The 15,932-nt window shown below is 39.5% G+C and overlaps 1 protein-coding gene across 8 annotated transcripts in view; it reads left to right on the top strand.

Annotated features, from left to right (window-relative positions):
- Positions 1-15,932, top strand: part of Reps2 (RALBP1 associated Eps domain containing 2) — a 262,097-nt gene that overhangs the window by 89,857 nt on the left and 156,308 nt on the right. For 5 of the 8 annotated variants that reach the window (XM_060375349.1, XM_060375347.1, XM_060375351.1 and 2 more), the window contains exons 3-5: positions 785-933; positions 2,981-3,107; positions 9,132-9,229. In XM_060375349.1, the coding sequence (XP_060231332.1) occupies positions 785-933; positions 2,981-3,107; positions 9,132-9,229 (374 nt within the window). The remainder of the gene's footprint in view (positions 1-784; positions 934-2,980; positions 3,108-9,131; positions 9,230-15,932) is intronic. The other 3 variants (XM_060375348.1, XM_060375352.1, XM_060375354.1) reach the window with 1 other exon arrangement.

Raw genomic sequence — 15,932 nt, forward strand, 5'->3', positions numbered from 1 at the left:
AGGAGGCTCTTTTTCACACTGTGAGTGGCCAATGGTTTTGCCTTTAGAATCTGTCTAAATGTTAGAACAGTTGCTGTGACTTAATAACACTTCCTTCATTATGTTATCAACAGGCAAACAGAGATTGAGTGTGAAAATCCATAAAAGAATTATATTGAGTGGAAAACTAGTCAACCCAGTAAATTTGCCCCAGGAAAGGAAGACATTAATGTAGGGCACTGGCAAGAACTGGCTTGCTTGGGCTCAAACTGTGTCTTGCCCAGAGATGAGTTGTGTGGTCCTGGAGGACATTATGTAGCCTCTTCACATCAGTTTCCACAACTGTAAAGGGAGTTTCTAATGCTAGTTTATCTTATGGGATTGCTGTAAAGATTAATGGGTTGGTATTTGCAGTCCCCTAACACTGTGTCTGGTGTATTTAAGCATTTATAAGTTTTGCTTGCTATCATTGCCTCTTGTTTTGATAAAATTCACATCCCCCCCTTTTTTTTTTCAAGATCAAGTGGGAGCTAGTCCCAAATGTGAATTTGTTCTGTGATGATTTAGCAGCATGGAAAATGTTAAAGCTGGAATACCTTAGTTAGAGCATTACTTTTTTTTTTTTTTTTTTTTTGTCTCATGACAATATTATAAGGAGGCTTCATTGTACCTGAACTAAAATTTAAACTATATTTAGTGCTCTGGAATTTTCCTTTAAACTTGATTTATTTTTGGCCGTTGAGCTCCCCCTTTTGCAGTTTTAAGTTAAAGCTTCACTTAAGCGTTTCTACTTCTGCTTCTAAAGAACTGCCTCTGCCTCGCTTTGTGATGTCAAAGAGTGATGGTGAGATACGGTTTGGGAACCCAGCTGAGCATCATGGAATGAAGGTTCAGATTCCATACTTAACCACAGAAAAAAATTCCTTCAAAAGAATGGACGATGAGACTAAACAGGTAAGAGAGTCTGATTCGGCACATTCATTTGATTCTGCCCGTGAAGCCTCATTGTAGCACAGCCTCTGTCTGTTGCCAAACTCCCAGCAAATCTTGCCATCTGGAACGTAATTACAGATTTGGAAGTGGACCTGGAAAGTTTTCTTGTAGCAAGAAGAAGCTGACACATAGGAATTACTGCTAGCCACCCACTGTCCCTTTAGAATCTGCCTTGGTGTAGAATTGTGTGTCAAATAGCGCTGTTATTGATTTAATATGCTTATTTGCTTTCTCTAGGTTGGTGGTTTTCTAAATGGGATCATTGACATGTAACTTTTAGAATAACATGGAAACAAATAACAAAGCCAAAACCAAACAGATGAAATGTAACTTCTAGGAGTTAGCAAGTGCTCCCCTCCAAAAAGAAGCCCCAAAGGGATTCTCGGATTAACGTGATTGGAAAGTGTGTCCTCATGTCCCATTCTTATGGGAAAGACTGAGTCAGCCTTGGAAACTTAGAGTGCACATGGACAGGCAGGCCCTATTGTAAAGAGACCTGAACATCTCTGTAAATGCTATCACCCACAGGCTTGGAACCAGAGTAGGGAGGATGGGCTTTTAAAATCAGGCTACTGATTGCAGACGTCAGGTGGTGATTAATAGGACAAAAGGATGTCATTAGTGTGGGCCTATCAGCAGGAATCAGTCTGCATATTAGTAAACCCCAAGGACATCATGATATAACTCATCCTTCTGATAAAGAGACATACAGAGAAGTCAGATTATATTCAACAGTGTCTTCTGTAAGGTAAAGGAACGTGCTGTATTTTAGGGAGAATCAAGGTGTTTTAAAAATGCAATGAATATTAAAAGGTTATATTAAGAAATTAGCTTACATGGTTTACTTTTGTGGTTTTGGGCATTCCAGGTTTCAGGTTTATTTATTTTATTTATTTTTTCCCACAGGGTTTATCTATGTAGCCCAGGCTGGCATCAGACGTGGTTTTCCTGCCTTGTGAATTCTGGTATTACAGGTGTACTTCATCATGCCTGGCTAAATTTTTATGTTTATAGTTAAAAGAGGTGTAGCTCATTTTGTTAAACAACTCTACACAAGGTTACTTTAATCATTTAAGTAGTGTATTAGAGAGACACAGGAATTTGTAGTCAGTATACTTCGATATATGTATTTGGAGAGGACTGAGGATTCAGTGTCTCACAGTGATATATTCCATGGGAAGTTTCCAGCTATAGTCTTGTATCTCAGATCACATATTTGTTTTTAAATTGAAGAATCCAATATAGTCTCTGTGTTATAAAAAGCATAATTTCCCTGTTCCTTGGGTACTCCATGCTTACAGTCTATTGGTAGTACTTTAAAAAAAAAAAAAAAGAGGTGGAGGAAAGCCAACAGCAGGCTCAGGATGCTTATTTGGCCTAGAGTCCTGTAGCAGGTTCATAGAGTTGAGATTCCAATTGTACTTGTGAAGGCTTCCTCTTAGTATTTTGGAGTATGCTAGATGGGGTGGTTATGTTTTGGAGTCTCTCAATATAAAACAAACAACTCTCCCAACATTTAATTTTATATAATACGCTCCAAGAATACCCACCATTAAACATTTAAAACATAAATTTTATTGCATTTTTTTGGATTTATACTTGGTGAATACAAATTCAATAAATAGGAGTCTTAAAATGGAAGACTCATTAATTCATTAATTGAATGAAAATGAAATCGGTCCACAATTGAGGGTTATGAATGTTCTCCCATGTGATCAGTATCTTTCATTTTCCAAAGGAAAATGTTATTGGGCTAACTGAAAGCGTTTCAGGCTGCTATTGGTAATTTAGGTAGCATAGCACCGATGAGACTATATTTTTTGGGTGGCTTTTGAATCCTTGATACTGCCTTTTTGCTATGCTGCATTTTGAAGGAAACATTTCTCTGCATTTGTTAAATCAGCCAGGTCACCAGCTGTAGAAGTCACAAATTTGCTTCTTAAACTGCAGCTCAGAATGCCAGACTTCTGTAGTGGTTGCCTCTGAACTCTGCTCTGGTTCTTTGAAGCAGGAAAAACTGTCTCCCACGATGTCACCCCTCGCCTCCCCTCCTTCTTCCCCACCTCATTACCAGAGGGTGTCCTTGAGCCATGGCTACAGCAAACTGCGGAGCAGCACGGAACAGATGTATCCAGGTAAGAGGTGCACAGGGGGCCAGCTGTCACAGGCAGTCTTAGAGTCTCCTTAATCTACCAGGGAGCAATGCTGCCGGCTGCTTAATTTCCTGATTTAATTACTCTTGTCTTTGGAAACATGGTTCAATTTCATTGTATATTCTCAAAGTTTTTTTTTTTAATGAAATTAAGCATGTCTCCACAATGCTTTGTTTCCTAATCTGGAAGGTGGTTCATCTTTAGACTTGTAAACAACTATTTAGATGATTTAATATTTATGTACAAATTTCACTAAAAGAATGTACCATGCTAAGGGGGAGGGTTGCATTTTTTGAGAATTGTTATTCCCTTCTGCAAGGACACTGAACATATTTACTCAGTAACTGCTTTTATGAAAATTCTTTAAAAATATAACTACCCAAAAAGCAAAAGAGTTGATCTGATCTTTAAAGATTGGGGGCATAAATGAAAATTTTGAGCTTTTATGTTTTAGGATAAGGATAAAGAAAATCCCAGGGATAGTGTTTTGCTGAGAAACATGAAGCATGCACAGTTATGGGGCTGTCTGCTTGCTTCTATTTACGTTCTTCTGGTCATTTCAGGTGTAAAATATGTGAGTTGGTTCTCAGGATGACTTGCAGAGCTGGCTGCCCAGACCGCAATGTGTGAAACTCCGTAATTTAACTGCAGCACTGTGTTCGTGTGTGGTTCACACGTGTAGTTTCGGGTGTGACCAGTGTAGAGTAGGATGTCCTATAGCCCCCTGCCCAATTTGTGGGACATTGTAGAAATCACCCAGTTTCTGTAAGATTTTGCTGCACTGAAAAAAAAAAAAAGGTGACTTCTAGAGGGTCACAGATATAAAAAGGTATGCTAGGCTGAACTGAAGAGAAGCTGTCCTTTTGCCAAGAGAAGTAGGAAGGATGTGATGGAAAGAGCTTTCAGTCAGAACCAGAAGGTTGGCATCGAGAGGCCCTTGTGCGACTTTAGGCAAGCCATTGAGCTTCTCTGTGTCATAATTTTTTTCTCTTAAAATAGTGATGAGGGTGTTAGGAAGATTCAGTGGGAACATGAGTATAAACTCACTTAGGAATTACATCCTGTGCAATGCAAGAGGGTGTTCCGAATGGATAGTATTAAAAAAATGAAAAAACCTCCTGAAAATCACCTGTCTCATTGGTGTCCGAAACTCCACAGCAAAGGTTGTGAATTCATTTTTCTCTTGTAGTTTCCCTTGAGTGATTTGTCTTTGTAAATGGAGTGGAATTGCTTCTTCTGTTTCAAATCTAATTTGGGCTTAGAAATTAATGTTTAGTACACGGGTAAATCCATTTGTGTTCTGTTAAGTCAGTCTATCATTACGTTCTACCTTTGACAGTCCTTGTTTGTATCCTCTACTTTCTATTTTCTGCTCCTATCCTAAGTGGGTTCCTATCCTTGCAGCACTGAAGAGGCAGCTCACGTCCCTTTTCTGGACTCTTGGGGGTTGATGTCAAGGCTCTGTATGCCCTCCTTCCTTTTTATGCTTTCTTTTAAAGTGGCAAAATCTATGTATGATAAGGTTCAGATCTTTTAAGTATTTAATTTGGATTTTAACAAATGGATATACTCATTTAGCTACCACTGAGAAAAAAAGCATTTCCATTGCCCTGCAGATGCCCCTTTCTAGCCACACCCTAACCTGAAATGCAGCACTATTCTGATTCTACTGCTGTTTGCTGTCTTCTCAACATAAGAGTCAAAATCCATATCATTGGAGTGGTAGTTCCTTTTATTTCCTTATTCAGTAGGTTTCATTGCGTGGATAATATTGGATTAGTGGTCCTTCTCCTGTGGATGACCATTTGGATAATCTGTAGCCTTTGGCTCTTATGAATAAGGGTACCATAAATATTGTTCATGTGACTTACATTGCCATTTATCTGACACAGAGTGGAGTCTTTAGGTAGGTATGTAAAAAACAGCCACAGCCACAGTTCCACTTTGAAACCGAACTTCAGACTAATGAAATCATCAGGTTTTTTAAAAAAAATATTCCTGTCCTTGGAGAAAGATGATGCGTCTACTTCCATATGAAACCTCTTGTAAAGGAAGAGTTATTTGGCTTGCTTTTGAGTTGTGTATTTTGGGTTTCATTTGGGAAGGAAGATGAGGAAATAAATAATATGTACCCTTGTTCTAAGTTTAGAATCAGTTGAGGAGCAAGCCATAAATCAGATTGCTGCTGGCCTGATTATCAGCTTTGTTGCTCATGTAGCTAAACAGAGCACATTCTTTAGATATATGGCCAATTTAGATACCCACTTTTCTAGCCACAGGCGGCCTTGTTCAGCCTAGCCTTTCCCCATAGTAGAAGAAAGTCTGTCTCTTCAAAGTGAGCTCCTGTCTAGCTGAGTTTCTATTGAAGCCTGGCTGGTAAAATGCATCTGTTTCTCCATGTTAAGACCCCTATAGGGGAAGGATTTGAGCTGAGGGTCACATGGTCCCCTCTTCTCCGCATGGGTCTCTTCTGTTATGGAAAGTATAGGTCCATGGGTTTCAATAGAGCTCATGAACACTAGATTCCTAGCCATGCTTCAGCATACTGTGCTTAAAACCTTTTGGTAAGGTTCAGTTGCTATGAAGAGTTTAATGTGGTTCCATCAACATGGAATGATTTTACAAAATCTTAATTGTCAGAGGACAATACCTGCCTACAAAATCAAAATTGCTTTCGAAGACTTGAATTATGTGTTCTCTATGAATTTTTCTTTTGTAAATTTTACATTTGTATCTACTCCTAGTAGGTTCTGAAATGCACTAAATGCGTTGCCAGGCAATCATTGAGATATTTTAATGTGTTATGATTTTGTCTTCTAGTTGCTAGGAAGAAATGCAAAATGTAGTACTGAGCCTGAATGATTTGCTGCTTGCTTTGTTTGTTTCTTTCTTCCTTTTTTCCTTCCTTCCTCTTAAAAAAAGTATCTATCTATCTATCTATCTATCTATCTATCTATCTATCTATCTATCTATCTATCTATCTATCTATCCACTTTACATCCTGATTGTAGCCTCCTCGCTCCTTTCCTTCCAGTCACACCCTCCCTTCCTCTTTCCCCTCTCCCCCCTCTTCTGTTCCCCCTTCACTACCCCCCCAGCTCATTACCTTTCATCAGATCAGGACTGAGTGCAGTCCTCTTCTGTGGCCTGATGAGGCAGCCCCACCAAGGGGGGAGGGGGTGATCAGAAAGCAGACAACAGTGTCCATGTTCAAGACAGCTTCCCCTGCCACATGAAGCCTGAGCTTCGCATCTGCTACATCTGTGTAGGGGTTCTAGGCCCAGACTGTTTTTTTTTTTTCATTTGTTTGTTTTTTTCTTTCGAGACAAGGTTTCTTTTTCTAGCCTTGGCTGTCCTAGACTTGATTTGTAAATCAGAGTGGCCTCAAACCCGCAGGGATCCACCTGCCTCTGCCTCCTAGAGTGCTGGGATTCCAGGCATGCACCACCGTGCCTGGCTCTGTTTGGCACTCTTGATGTATTATTATTGTAGCTTCTTTATTTTAATGATCAAACCATGCTAAATGTGGTGCCATAACAGCCACCTCTGCTCTCCACCCAATTTTATTTATAAGTAAACTACAGAAAGAATCAATATATATATTTATAGCAAGTTTTTTATTTATATATTTTAAGTTCTCAAAATGTTAGCCTACAGAAATGAGAAATGGTTTTGTTTTGGATAATAATTTCTCCTTTCTGCTGGAGCTGGTTATATTTAACTGTCTTGCTCTCATATTGACAAGGTCATTATTATGTGTTCTGGAAATAAAAGGAATAAAGAATAGTAATCATTTATTTATGGTTTAGAGACATTTTAAAGGTAGCAAAATTACTTTAAAATATTTTGGTTATTAATTATTAGAATAATAAACATATAGTACATTCATTCATTTTTTGTACACTTTATTTTGCATTCTGTAAATAAGGAAGATAACCATTTATTTTTATAATAAACAATAATATTGAGTTTTAGTGTTGAGAGTTCATATTAATTTTCTTTGGGAGTTATATGATAAATTAAATACATTTAAATAGGGAGGTATTTATAAATTATAACTAGATTTTGGTATCTTCCTATAATTTTTAAAATAATTAGAAGACTTTTATTTTTATTAAAATTTTTTTAACCTTTATTTTTACTTTATGTGTGTGAGTGTTTTGCCTGTATGTATGTCTACTCACCAAATGCTGGTGGAAGCCAGAAGAGGGCATTGGATCTCCTGGGAATAGAGTAATAGGTGGTTGTGAACTACCTTGTAGGTGCTGGGAATTGAACCTGGGTCCTCTGAAAAAGCAAATAGTACCTTAACTACCAAGTCATCTCTCTAGTCCTCGGGAAACTTAATTAAAAAACAAACAGTCCATTGCAAAATAAAAATTTGAGGAAACTCCTTCCCTTTTCCCATTGAAAATATTCATAAGCAGGGACTGTCTCTGACATGAACTGATTGGCCTGCTCTTTGATCACCTCTCCCTTAAGGGGAGCAGTCTTACCAGGCCACAGAAGATGACAATGCAGTCACTCCTGCATTGATGAGATCTGATAGATTAGGATCAGAAGGAAGGAGAAGAGGACCTCCCCTATCAGTGGGCTGGGAGAGGGACATAGGTGGGGAAGAGGGAGGGATTAGAAGGGTAGGAAGGAAGGAGGTACAGGGGGGATAAAAAGTGAATAAACTGTAATTAATAAAAATAAATAGATAAATAAATGAAATGAAAAAAAAGCAAATGTTCATAAGCATGGACTGCATAGGAAGTTCTTCATTTAAAATATTACCTTTTGGGGTTGGACAGATTACTCAGTAGTTAATTACTGAATATTCTTCCAGACGACCTGGGTTCAGTTCATAGCACCCACACTGAACCTTACCACTCTCTATAACTCCAGTTCTGGGGGATCCAATACCCTCTTCTGGCTTCTATGGGCACCCAGAACACACATGTTGTACAGGCACAATGCAGGTAAAGCATCCAAGCATTAGAAATAAAATACCCTTTAACAGGTACAGATGATATGTATAAGCATTCAGCCTACCTCAAATAGGCAGCACACTACGGTCTCAGAATCAGTTCCTGTTCCATAATTTTTTTCAGTATAGTTTCTATACTTAATTGGAGGGATAATATGTGCACAGTCAACCAGGGGGAAATACTAATCTGGCTTCCTGAGTTTTCTACTTGACATACAGTTGAGTTTTTCTTTCTTAATTCGTTTTTTTTTATTGTCCCCTTTTACTTTTCTCTCCCCAAATGAATGACTTTGTTTGAATATAGCATGAATATAGCATGACTTTGTTTGAATATAGCATGAAATTGGGAAGGAGCAACTGATATCTGAATTCATTAGTTTTTAAGTTATAGGGGACCCAAGGGAATCCAATGGGATGCTTCAATTTTTATCCCACTAGAAGAAAAGAAGAAGGAAGTAAAAAGAGCCCATCAGCCATCCAGGCAAAGTACAGCCAGTCCCTAGATGCAGTTTATAAGGCTGGAGGTACTGATTATTCAAACCAGCCTTTTGTTTAGATCTGGCCTACACCAAATATTCATTTTAGGCTAAGGTCACATCCTTTAAAACCATGAATGAACGCACAAATGAGCTCCACTACTTCAGATCATAGTTCAAGATACCACGAGGAACAGGAACAACAAAAAAATATGTACCTGTAATATAACACATTTCTAGCTATTGACTCATTCTTTCTAAATGTCAATTGGGGCTCTCACTGTTCAACCAACACCTTTGCTTTATTCCTAATCTTAACCTGATGTGAATCCTTTTGGTCTTATGGTGATATTTGCTATATGCCTTTAGATTGTTAAGTGAAATTATGGAGGTCAGAGGATCAGGATTTGTGAGTTTTAGGTAGCTCTCAAATTACATGCTCTAATTCCTTTTTTACTTTTTTCTTAAAAAGCACATGCTACATAAGTTTCAGTGTGAAATGACAATTTTGGAATAGCATCTTTGGTTACCCTGTTAGCATTCTCTCTTATTTTTCAGCTTCGTATGAAACTAGGCAGCCCATTGTCCAGCCTGAAGGACCCTCATCAGAAGGTCCTGGAGCCAAACCCCTTTGTCGTCAGGCGTCTCTTATTCGGGTAAGTGGTGATATGGGGCTACATCAGTGACAAACTTGGAAGAAAATTTGTGCTTTGGAAATATGGCGTTTAGGGATGGAGACATGGCTCAGCAGTTACAAGCATTTGCTGCTCTTACAGAGGATCAGCATTCAGGTCCAAGTACCCACAGAGGCAGCATATTGTAACTGGCTCCAGGGTATCCAACACCCTTTTCTGGCTTCCATGGTAACTGTATGTATGTACATTTACCACACAGAGACACAAATGCATACCCTTACTTAAAAAATAAAAATCTTATAAAGAAAATCCTGAAAGAAATATAGCATATAAAATATTAATTATTATACAGCTATTATATGAAGTAATGGGCTTTATTTTAACATTTTTTCTTCTGTTGGGTAGGGTAAGACAGGGTCTCACCAAGGTGGTGTCAAAATGTGTATCTGAGGCTGATCCTTTGCCTCCATCTCCCAAGAGCTGCTTGCAGTATAGATTACTATGCCTAACTTCACTGTAACATTTCATACATTTATATCATACTTTGTATCCCCTCACGATCCTTTCCTGTACCCTACATCCTTACTTGCTGATTTTCTTCCTCCTCTTAAAAAGTCTGTCCTTCTGCTCTCCTGTCAAATAGAGGTCATTGTCTTCAAATTGAGGAGCATGACTGTTTGACTGCTTTTTTGTTTCAGGAAAGGTATAAAACTACCCCCTCATTAAAACACTACACTTTTTGTTCTTTTGATTGTTTATTTTCTTAAATCTTTTTTGCTTGTTTCTATCCCCCTTCAGTTTCTAGAATACACCACAGGCTGGCTCTTGATCTTCAGTATGTCTAAAGCATCCCTACCCCTTCATCTACATAATCATGAAGCACCTTCTTCAGGAAAGCTTCACATTTTCTAAAGCAGCTTGTCTCATGTTTGCCTTACTCTTTGCTATTACTCTTTTAGTACCTAATCAATTGTTTTCCATTTGCTGTGTGTTTCCAATTATGTATTAAGCTTTTAAAAGGCTGTATAGTTCTGTATTCTCTCAGTGCCTCAGACAATGCCATTTGGATAGCAAGCAATTGGTCTGTAAGTATGAACAGCTAATACTGTTTGAATGTAATGTATACAAAATGTTATGGCACACAATAATAATAATTATGCTATTAATAATATATATTAATATATAATTATGCTAATAATAATAATGCTATTTAGTTTCTTCTGGTCACACCGTAGCTTAGATAGTTTCAGCTTCTAATTCTTTAGTATTTTCCTCCATAGAAAGAGCTCTGATTGTTTCTATGTTCATAGCTGTTGTTTTGTATAGTATCTCTAAGTTCTTTTATAGAGAAGTATATTATTAAAGAAAGATGTGTGTCTGTGTATATATACATACATACGTATATGGGAGAAACTGTCAGAAAGTTAGGTTTATTATGTAACATGAAAGACAGAAAGAAATGGGTGGCGTTTTGTCTAATATTTCACCTGTGGAACCCAGGAAGGACCATTTCTGCACAGGCACTCAAAATAGAAGAGTGGAGTCCTACACTACCACAAAGAAGTGGAATGCTGGTTTGGAAAATAATAAGGAGTCTGAAAAAGAACCTGGAGTTCAGTAAATGCCTTCTAGGCATAGGACACTGTTAGACATGGCACAGAACTTGATCTTAAAGCAGTGTTCTGTTTGCAAAGAACTCTCTAAAAGATAGTTGCTAAAGCCATTTAAAATATATTTAATGTTCCCTATAAGCATAAGCCCCCAGGTACCATGTCTATCAGTATATAGATGAATGGCTGAGAAAGGTCAAGCAACAAGTCTAAGAGTTCATTTATACCTAGCATGTGGCAGAGCCAGAATCTGAGTCTAGGAGAGTTCAGTATCAAAGCCTGCACAGCAAATAATTCGCTCAACATTAGAGTCCCGTATTACATGAAAGCTAGACTGCATCATGAACAAACATTGGATGTTACAACATCTGTGTGTGTGTGTGTGTGTGTGTGTGTGTGTGTGTCTGCATGTGTGTGTGTGTATGTATACATGTATGTGGTACTGGGGAGGGACCCCATGGCCTTGCCCATGGCAGGCAAAAACTCTACTACTGCACTACATCCTCATCCCCAAAGTATTCTTTTTATTTATTTATTTTAATTTTTATTAATTACACTTTATTCACTTTGTATCCCCCCTGTAGCTCCTTCCCCCCTCCCTTCCTAATCCTGCCTTCTCTCCCCCTTCTCCACACATGCCCCTCCCCAAGTCCACTGATAGGGGAGGTCTTCTTTTCCTTCCTTCTGATCCTAGTCTATTAGGTCTCATCAGGAGTGGCTGCATTGTCTTCTTCTGTGGCCTGGTAAGGCTAACCCCCGCCCCCCTCAGGGGAAGGTGATCAAAGAGCAGGCCAATCAGTTCATGTCAGAGACAGTCCCTGTTCCCATTACTATGGAACCCACTTGGACACTGAACTGCCATGGGTTACATCTGTGCAGCGGTTCTAGGTTATCTCCATGCATAGTCCTTGGTTGGAGTATCAGTCTCAGGAAAGACCCCTCTGCTCAGAATTTTTGGTTCTGTTGCTCTCCTTATGGAGTTCCTGTCCTCTCCAGATCTTACTATTTCCCACTTCTTTCCTAAGATTCCCTGCACTCTGCCCAAAGGTTGTCCACAAGTCTCAGCATCTGCTTTGATAGTCTGTAGGGCAGAGCCTTTCAGAGGCCCTCTGCGGCAGGCTCCTGACTTGTTCCCTCTTTTCTCCTTCTTCTGATGTCCATCCTCTTTGCCTTTCTGGATAGGAATTGAGCATTTTAGCAAGAGTTCTTCCTCTCGATTAGTTTCTTTAGGTGTATAGATTTTAGTAGGTTTATCCAATATTACATGTCTATATGAGTAAGTATATACTGTGTGTGTCTTTCTGCTTCTGGGACAGCTCACTCAGGATGATAAAAAAATCAAACAAACAAGGAAATCATGAAATTTGCAGGTAAATGGTGAGAACTGGAAAAGATCATCCAAAAGTATTCTTGAGAGTTTGTTATATTATGGCACAGGTATAAAGCTATTCAGTTTCTTCTGGTTACACCATAGCTTACCTGGCAGTAGTGTCAGGAGTTCAAGGTCATCCTTGTGTATAGAGTTCAATACCAAATTTATAACTCAAGACCCTAACTCAAAAAAGAAAAAAAAAGACCCCTTTTAATGCCAATACAAATGAGTTTTACCCTCAAGTTGGAATGGAAGGTTGTTTCTTCAGCTGAGCCCCAGATGTAGTACTTGGCTGAGTTTTAGAGATCCCATGGCATAAAAATATGTGCCTTTAAACACTAGAATCACAGAAATTGGAGAAGCATGGAATTGGAGTGATTCCTCTCAAAACTCTCAAAGGTGTGGCCTCTAGGTCTCTGCAGAATATGTTCTGTTTCTGTAGAGAAGAAATCTTGAATGGTTAGAACACTGGTCAAATTAACAAGAATCTTCAGCTTCACAGCGGTAGGATGGGGTTCATTGGACCTTTCCTAACAAGCTCCATGGAAGCAAGGCCATGAACCCTTACTTGGATTGGTGATTTGTATTCTTATCTCTAGGCTTCCTTTCTGCTGAGAAGTGCTTCTTGAACTCACTTGACAAATACTTAGTGCCTACCTATAAAGTATGAGACACCGTGTTAAATGAGATATGCTATGGATAGGCCTTTCACTGTAGGAACTTACAGGCTATTGTAGGAGATGACTATAAACCAAGCCATCACAAGGTTGACATATGTGGTTGGAGTATATGATGTTAATGACAAGTATGCTGCACTTTGAATGTGAAAGGCTTATTTGGGAAGTAACTTACAGTTGAAGTGGGAAAGATAATGGAGGTATTAGCCAGGTAAGTTGGCAAGGATGGGGAACAGCTAAGAAAGCAGACAGAGTGACATGTACAAAGACATTTTCTATATACTTAACATTTTATGCGCATAAACTCAGTGTCCACAACTACCTTCTGGAATAACACTTTAACTTTCATTTCAGATGACAAAGGTTAAGGTGTACTTTGATATGCATTATTGAGTTTTCCCAAGATCACAGTTGGGAAGTGGAGGGACTGGAGTTCAGTCATTGGATACCATTCTTCCATCTACTGGCTCAGGAACTGGATGGAGAATGGCAACATCATCTGTTAAACAAGAAAGCACTGGAAGAAAAAGAGGTGCTGGGAAAAAATAAATCCTGGTGCCATAAGTTCAGCGTTGGATGCCAGGAATGGAGCTTTTGAGACAGCCTAGAGGAGATAAGAATTATAGGTTTCTGTGGGTCTGGAATTTGAGGGAGAGCCGAGGCTGGATATAGATAGGTGTTTGCAAAAATTGACTATTGGAAGCACAGGGGGGAAACTAAACAGGTTTTGCCTAGGTCCAGCCTGATGCCACACGGCCTGGAGCAAGTTCCTTTAGCATCTTGGTGTGGATTTGGCAGTATATCCCAGCAGTACGCCAGTCTCATTCTCTTAGTGTTTGTTTGTTCTTCTACCACCTGCTTTTGAAGCATGGCCTTCTGTTCAGGATGACAGCGAGGGGCCTTTCTTGCCCAGGATGGCATTCTGTGGTTTTTGTGCTGGGTGTATTTTCCTTTCTTCAGCTTTTAGGTTTTCTTTGTGTTGCCTGTCAGCCTGATTTTGCTGGACTCCACGTTACAGAAAGCAAAATGTCAATTTGGATTAGTCATGGAGCGGGGGGGATTTGAAGCGAAGGTTCTTGATGGTGGGTATTAATATTTACGGGGCACCATGCTAAGCTAGTACAAGTGACTAATGCCCCTCATGGTGCCATGTTCCCATGCTGATCTTTTCTCTGTTCTAGCTTTATTTGTGGCCTTCACTTCAAACCTTTCCTGGAAACGGGAGGGTATTGAAGCTCTAGCTAAGCGGTAAAGTTCCAGACCAGCCTAGCAAGTAACCTGTTTTTGATTCCCCAGCAGGTCCTAAAAGGGAAGCAGCAGCACACAGCAGGAAGATTGGGAGTTCAGGGCTATCCCAGCCTCAGCCATTTCCCAACACATCTGAACAACTACATTATGAGACCTGGACTCCAAATCACTGCCACCATTAGAAGGGGACATGGCCTCAGGGTCCTAGGGGAGGCTTTTAGAGACCCGTGGCCAGTGCTTATAGCCCATGAGCTTGGCATTTTGGAGGCGTTTATGCCAAATTAAGGCTCGAAACTTTGGAATGGTTAGTCTCTTTTTCTTAATATTTTTGTCACTTTTTTTGTGCTCAAGTAATAGATTATTTTTCCTCATTAAAATTTCAGACACTCTTTTGGTGGATGCTGATGGGAGTTTTTGAAGAACTTGGAAGTTTTCTCTTGCACTTTACATGTTATCTGTCTTCAGTGGTCATTTGTAGTGGGCATTTCTCATAAGCTGTTCTGGACATCTTGCAAGTACATTAGGATTCTGTCTGCATAGTATTTAGAGCCACACCTTCTGCTCTTGCTCGGCTCCGCGGTCTCTGTTTTACCATGATTGATGAAAGCTGCATTGGGTCAAGTCTTGGTTCCGTGGCTACTTTTGCAGAATTTTTTTAATTTGAAGTTTTGCAGTTTTCTTTCTGTCTGCCCCTAATGCAGTGATCCTTGAAATCACTTCTCACATTATTGTTCTCTAGCTAGTAGTAGAATCTGATGGCAACATATCTCCATCTGCCAGACAACCTTATTCATTTTTTATTTGTTTATTTTAAATGTAATTTTATTTATGTATTTATTTATTACAATTTATTCACTTTGTATCCCCGCTGCAGCCCCCTCCCTTGTCTCATCCCAGATCCACCCACCCTCCTTCTTCTCTCCCTATATCCTTTCTCTAGTCTCCTGATAGGAGATTACCTCCTCCTAGTCTATCTGACCTTAGCTTATCAGATCTCATCAAGGCTAGCTGCATAATTTTTCCCTGTGGCCTGGCAAGGCTCCACCCCCCAGGGGGAGGTGAGCAAAGAGCCAGCCACTGAGATCATGTCAGAGACAGCCCCTGTACTCCTTACTAGGGAATCCACTTGGAAACTGAGCAGCCAATGGGCTTCCTTTGAAGAGGGGGTTTAAGTCCTCTCCATGCATGGTCTTAGTTGGAGTATCAGTCTCTGCAGGACCCCCTGGGCCCAGGTTTTTTGTCTCTGTTGTTCTCCTTGTGGAGTTTCTGTCCCCTCTAGATCTTTCTATCTCTCTCTTCTTCCATAACGATTCTGGCACTCTGCCCAACGTTTGGCCATGAGTCTCAGTATCTCCTTCGATACCCTGGTGGGTAGAGTCTTTCAGAAGTCCTCTGTGGAAGACTTCTGTCCTGTTCCTTGTCTTCTCCTACTTCAGATATCTATCCTGTTTGCCCTTCTAATTGAGGATTAAGCATCTTCCCTAGGGTCCTCCTTGTTGTTTAGCTTCTTTAGGGCTATAGATTTTAGTATGTTTATACTATATTATATGTCTAATACCCACTTATAAGTGAGTATTTATCATTTCTCAGACATCCTTATTTAGATGACTCATTGTCACTTTCAAATGATGGATCTTGTTGCAGGGTATTTGATCACATTGTGAATCTTGGAGATTGTGTTATTTACTGGAAAAAAAAAAACATGTTTTTAAGTTGTGGTGTGGCCCAGCCTTTGCACACACCTTTAATCCAAGAGTTTTCTGCTTTAATACTGTAAACAAGATTAAATAATGTCAACTGCAGGTCAAGAGGTGGAG

The sequence above is a fragment of the Meriones unguiculatus genome, chromosome X (genome assembly GCF_030254825.1).
Source record: "Meriones unguiculatus strain TT.TT164.6M chromosome X, Bangor_MerUng_6.1, whole genome shotgun sequence".
Taxonomy (NCBI): domain Eukaryota; kingdom Metazoa; phylum Chordata; class Mammalia; order Rodentia; family Muridae; genus Meriones; species Meriones unguiculatus.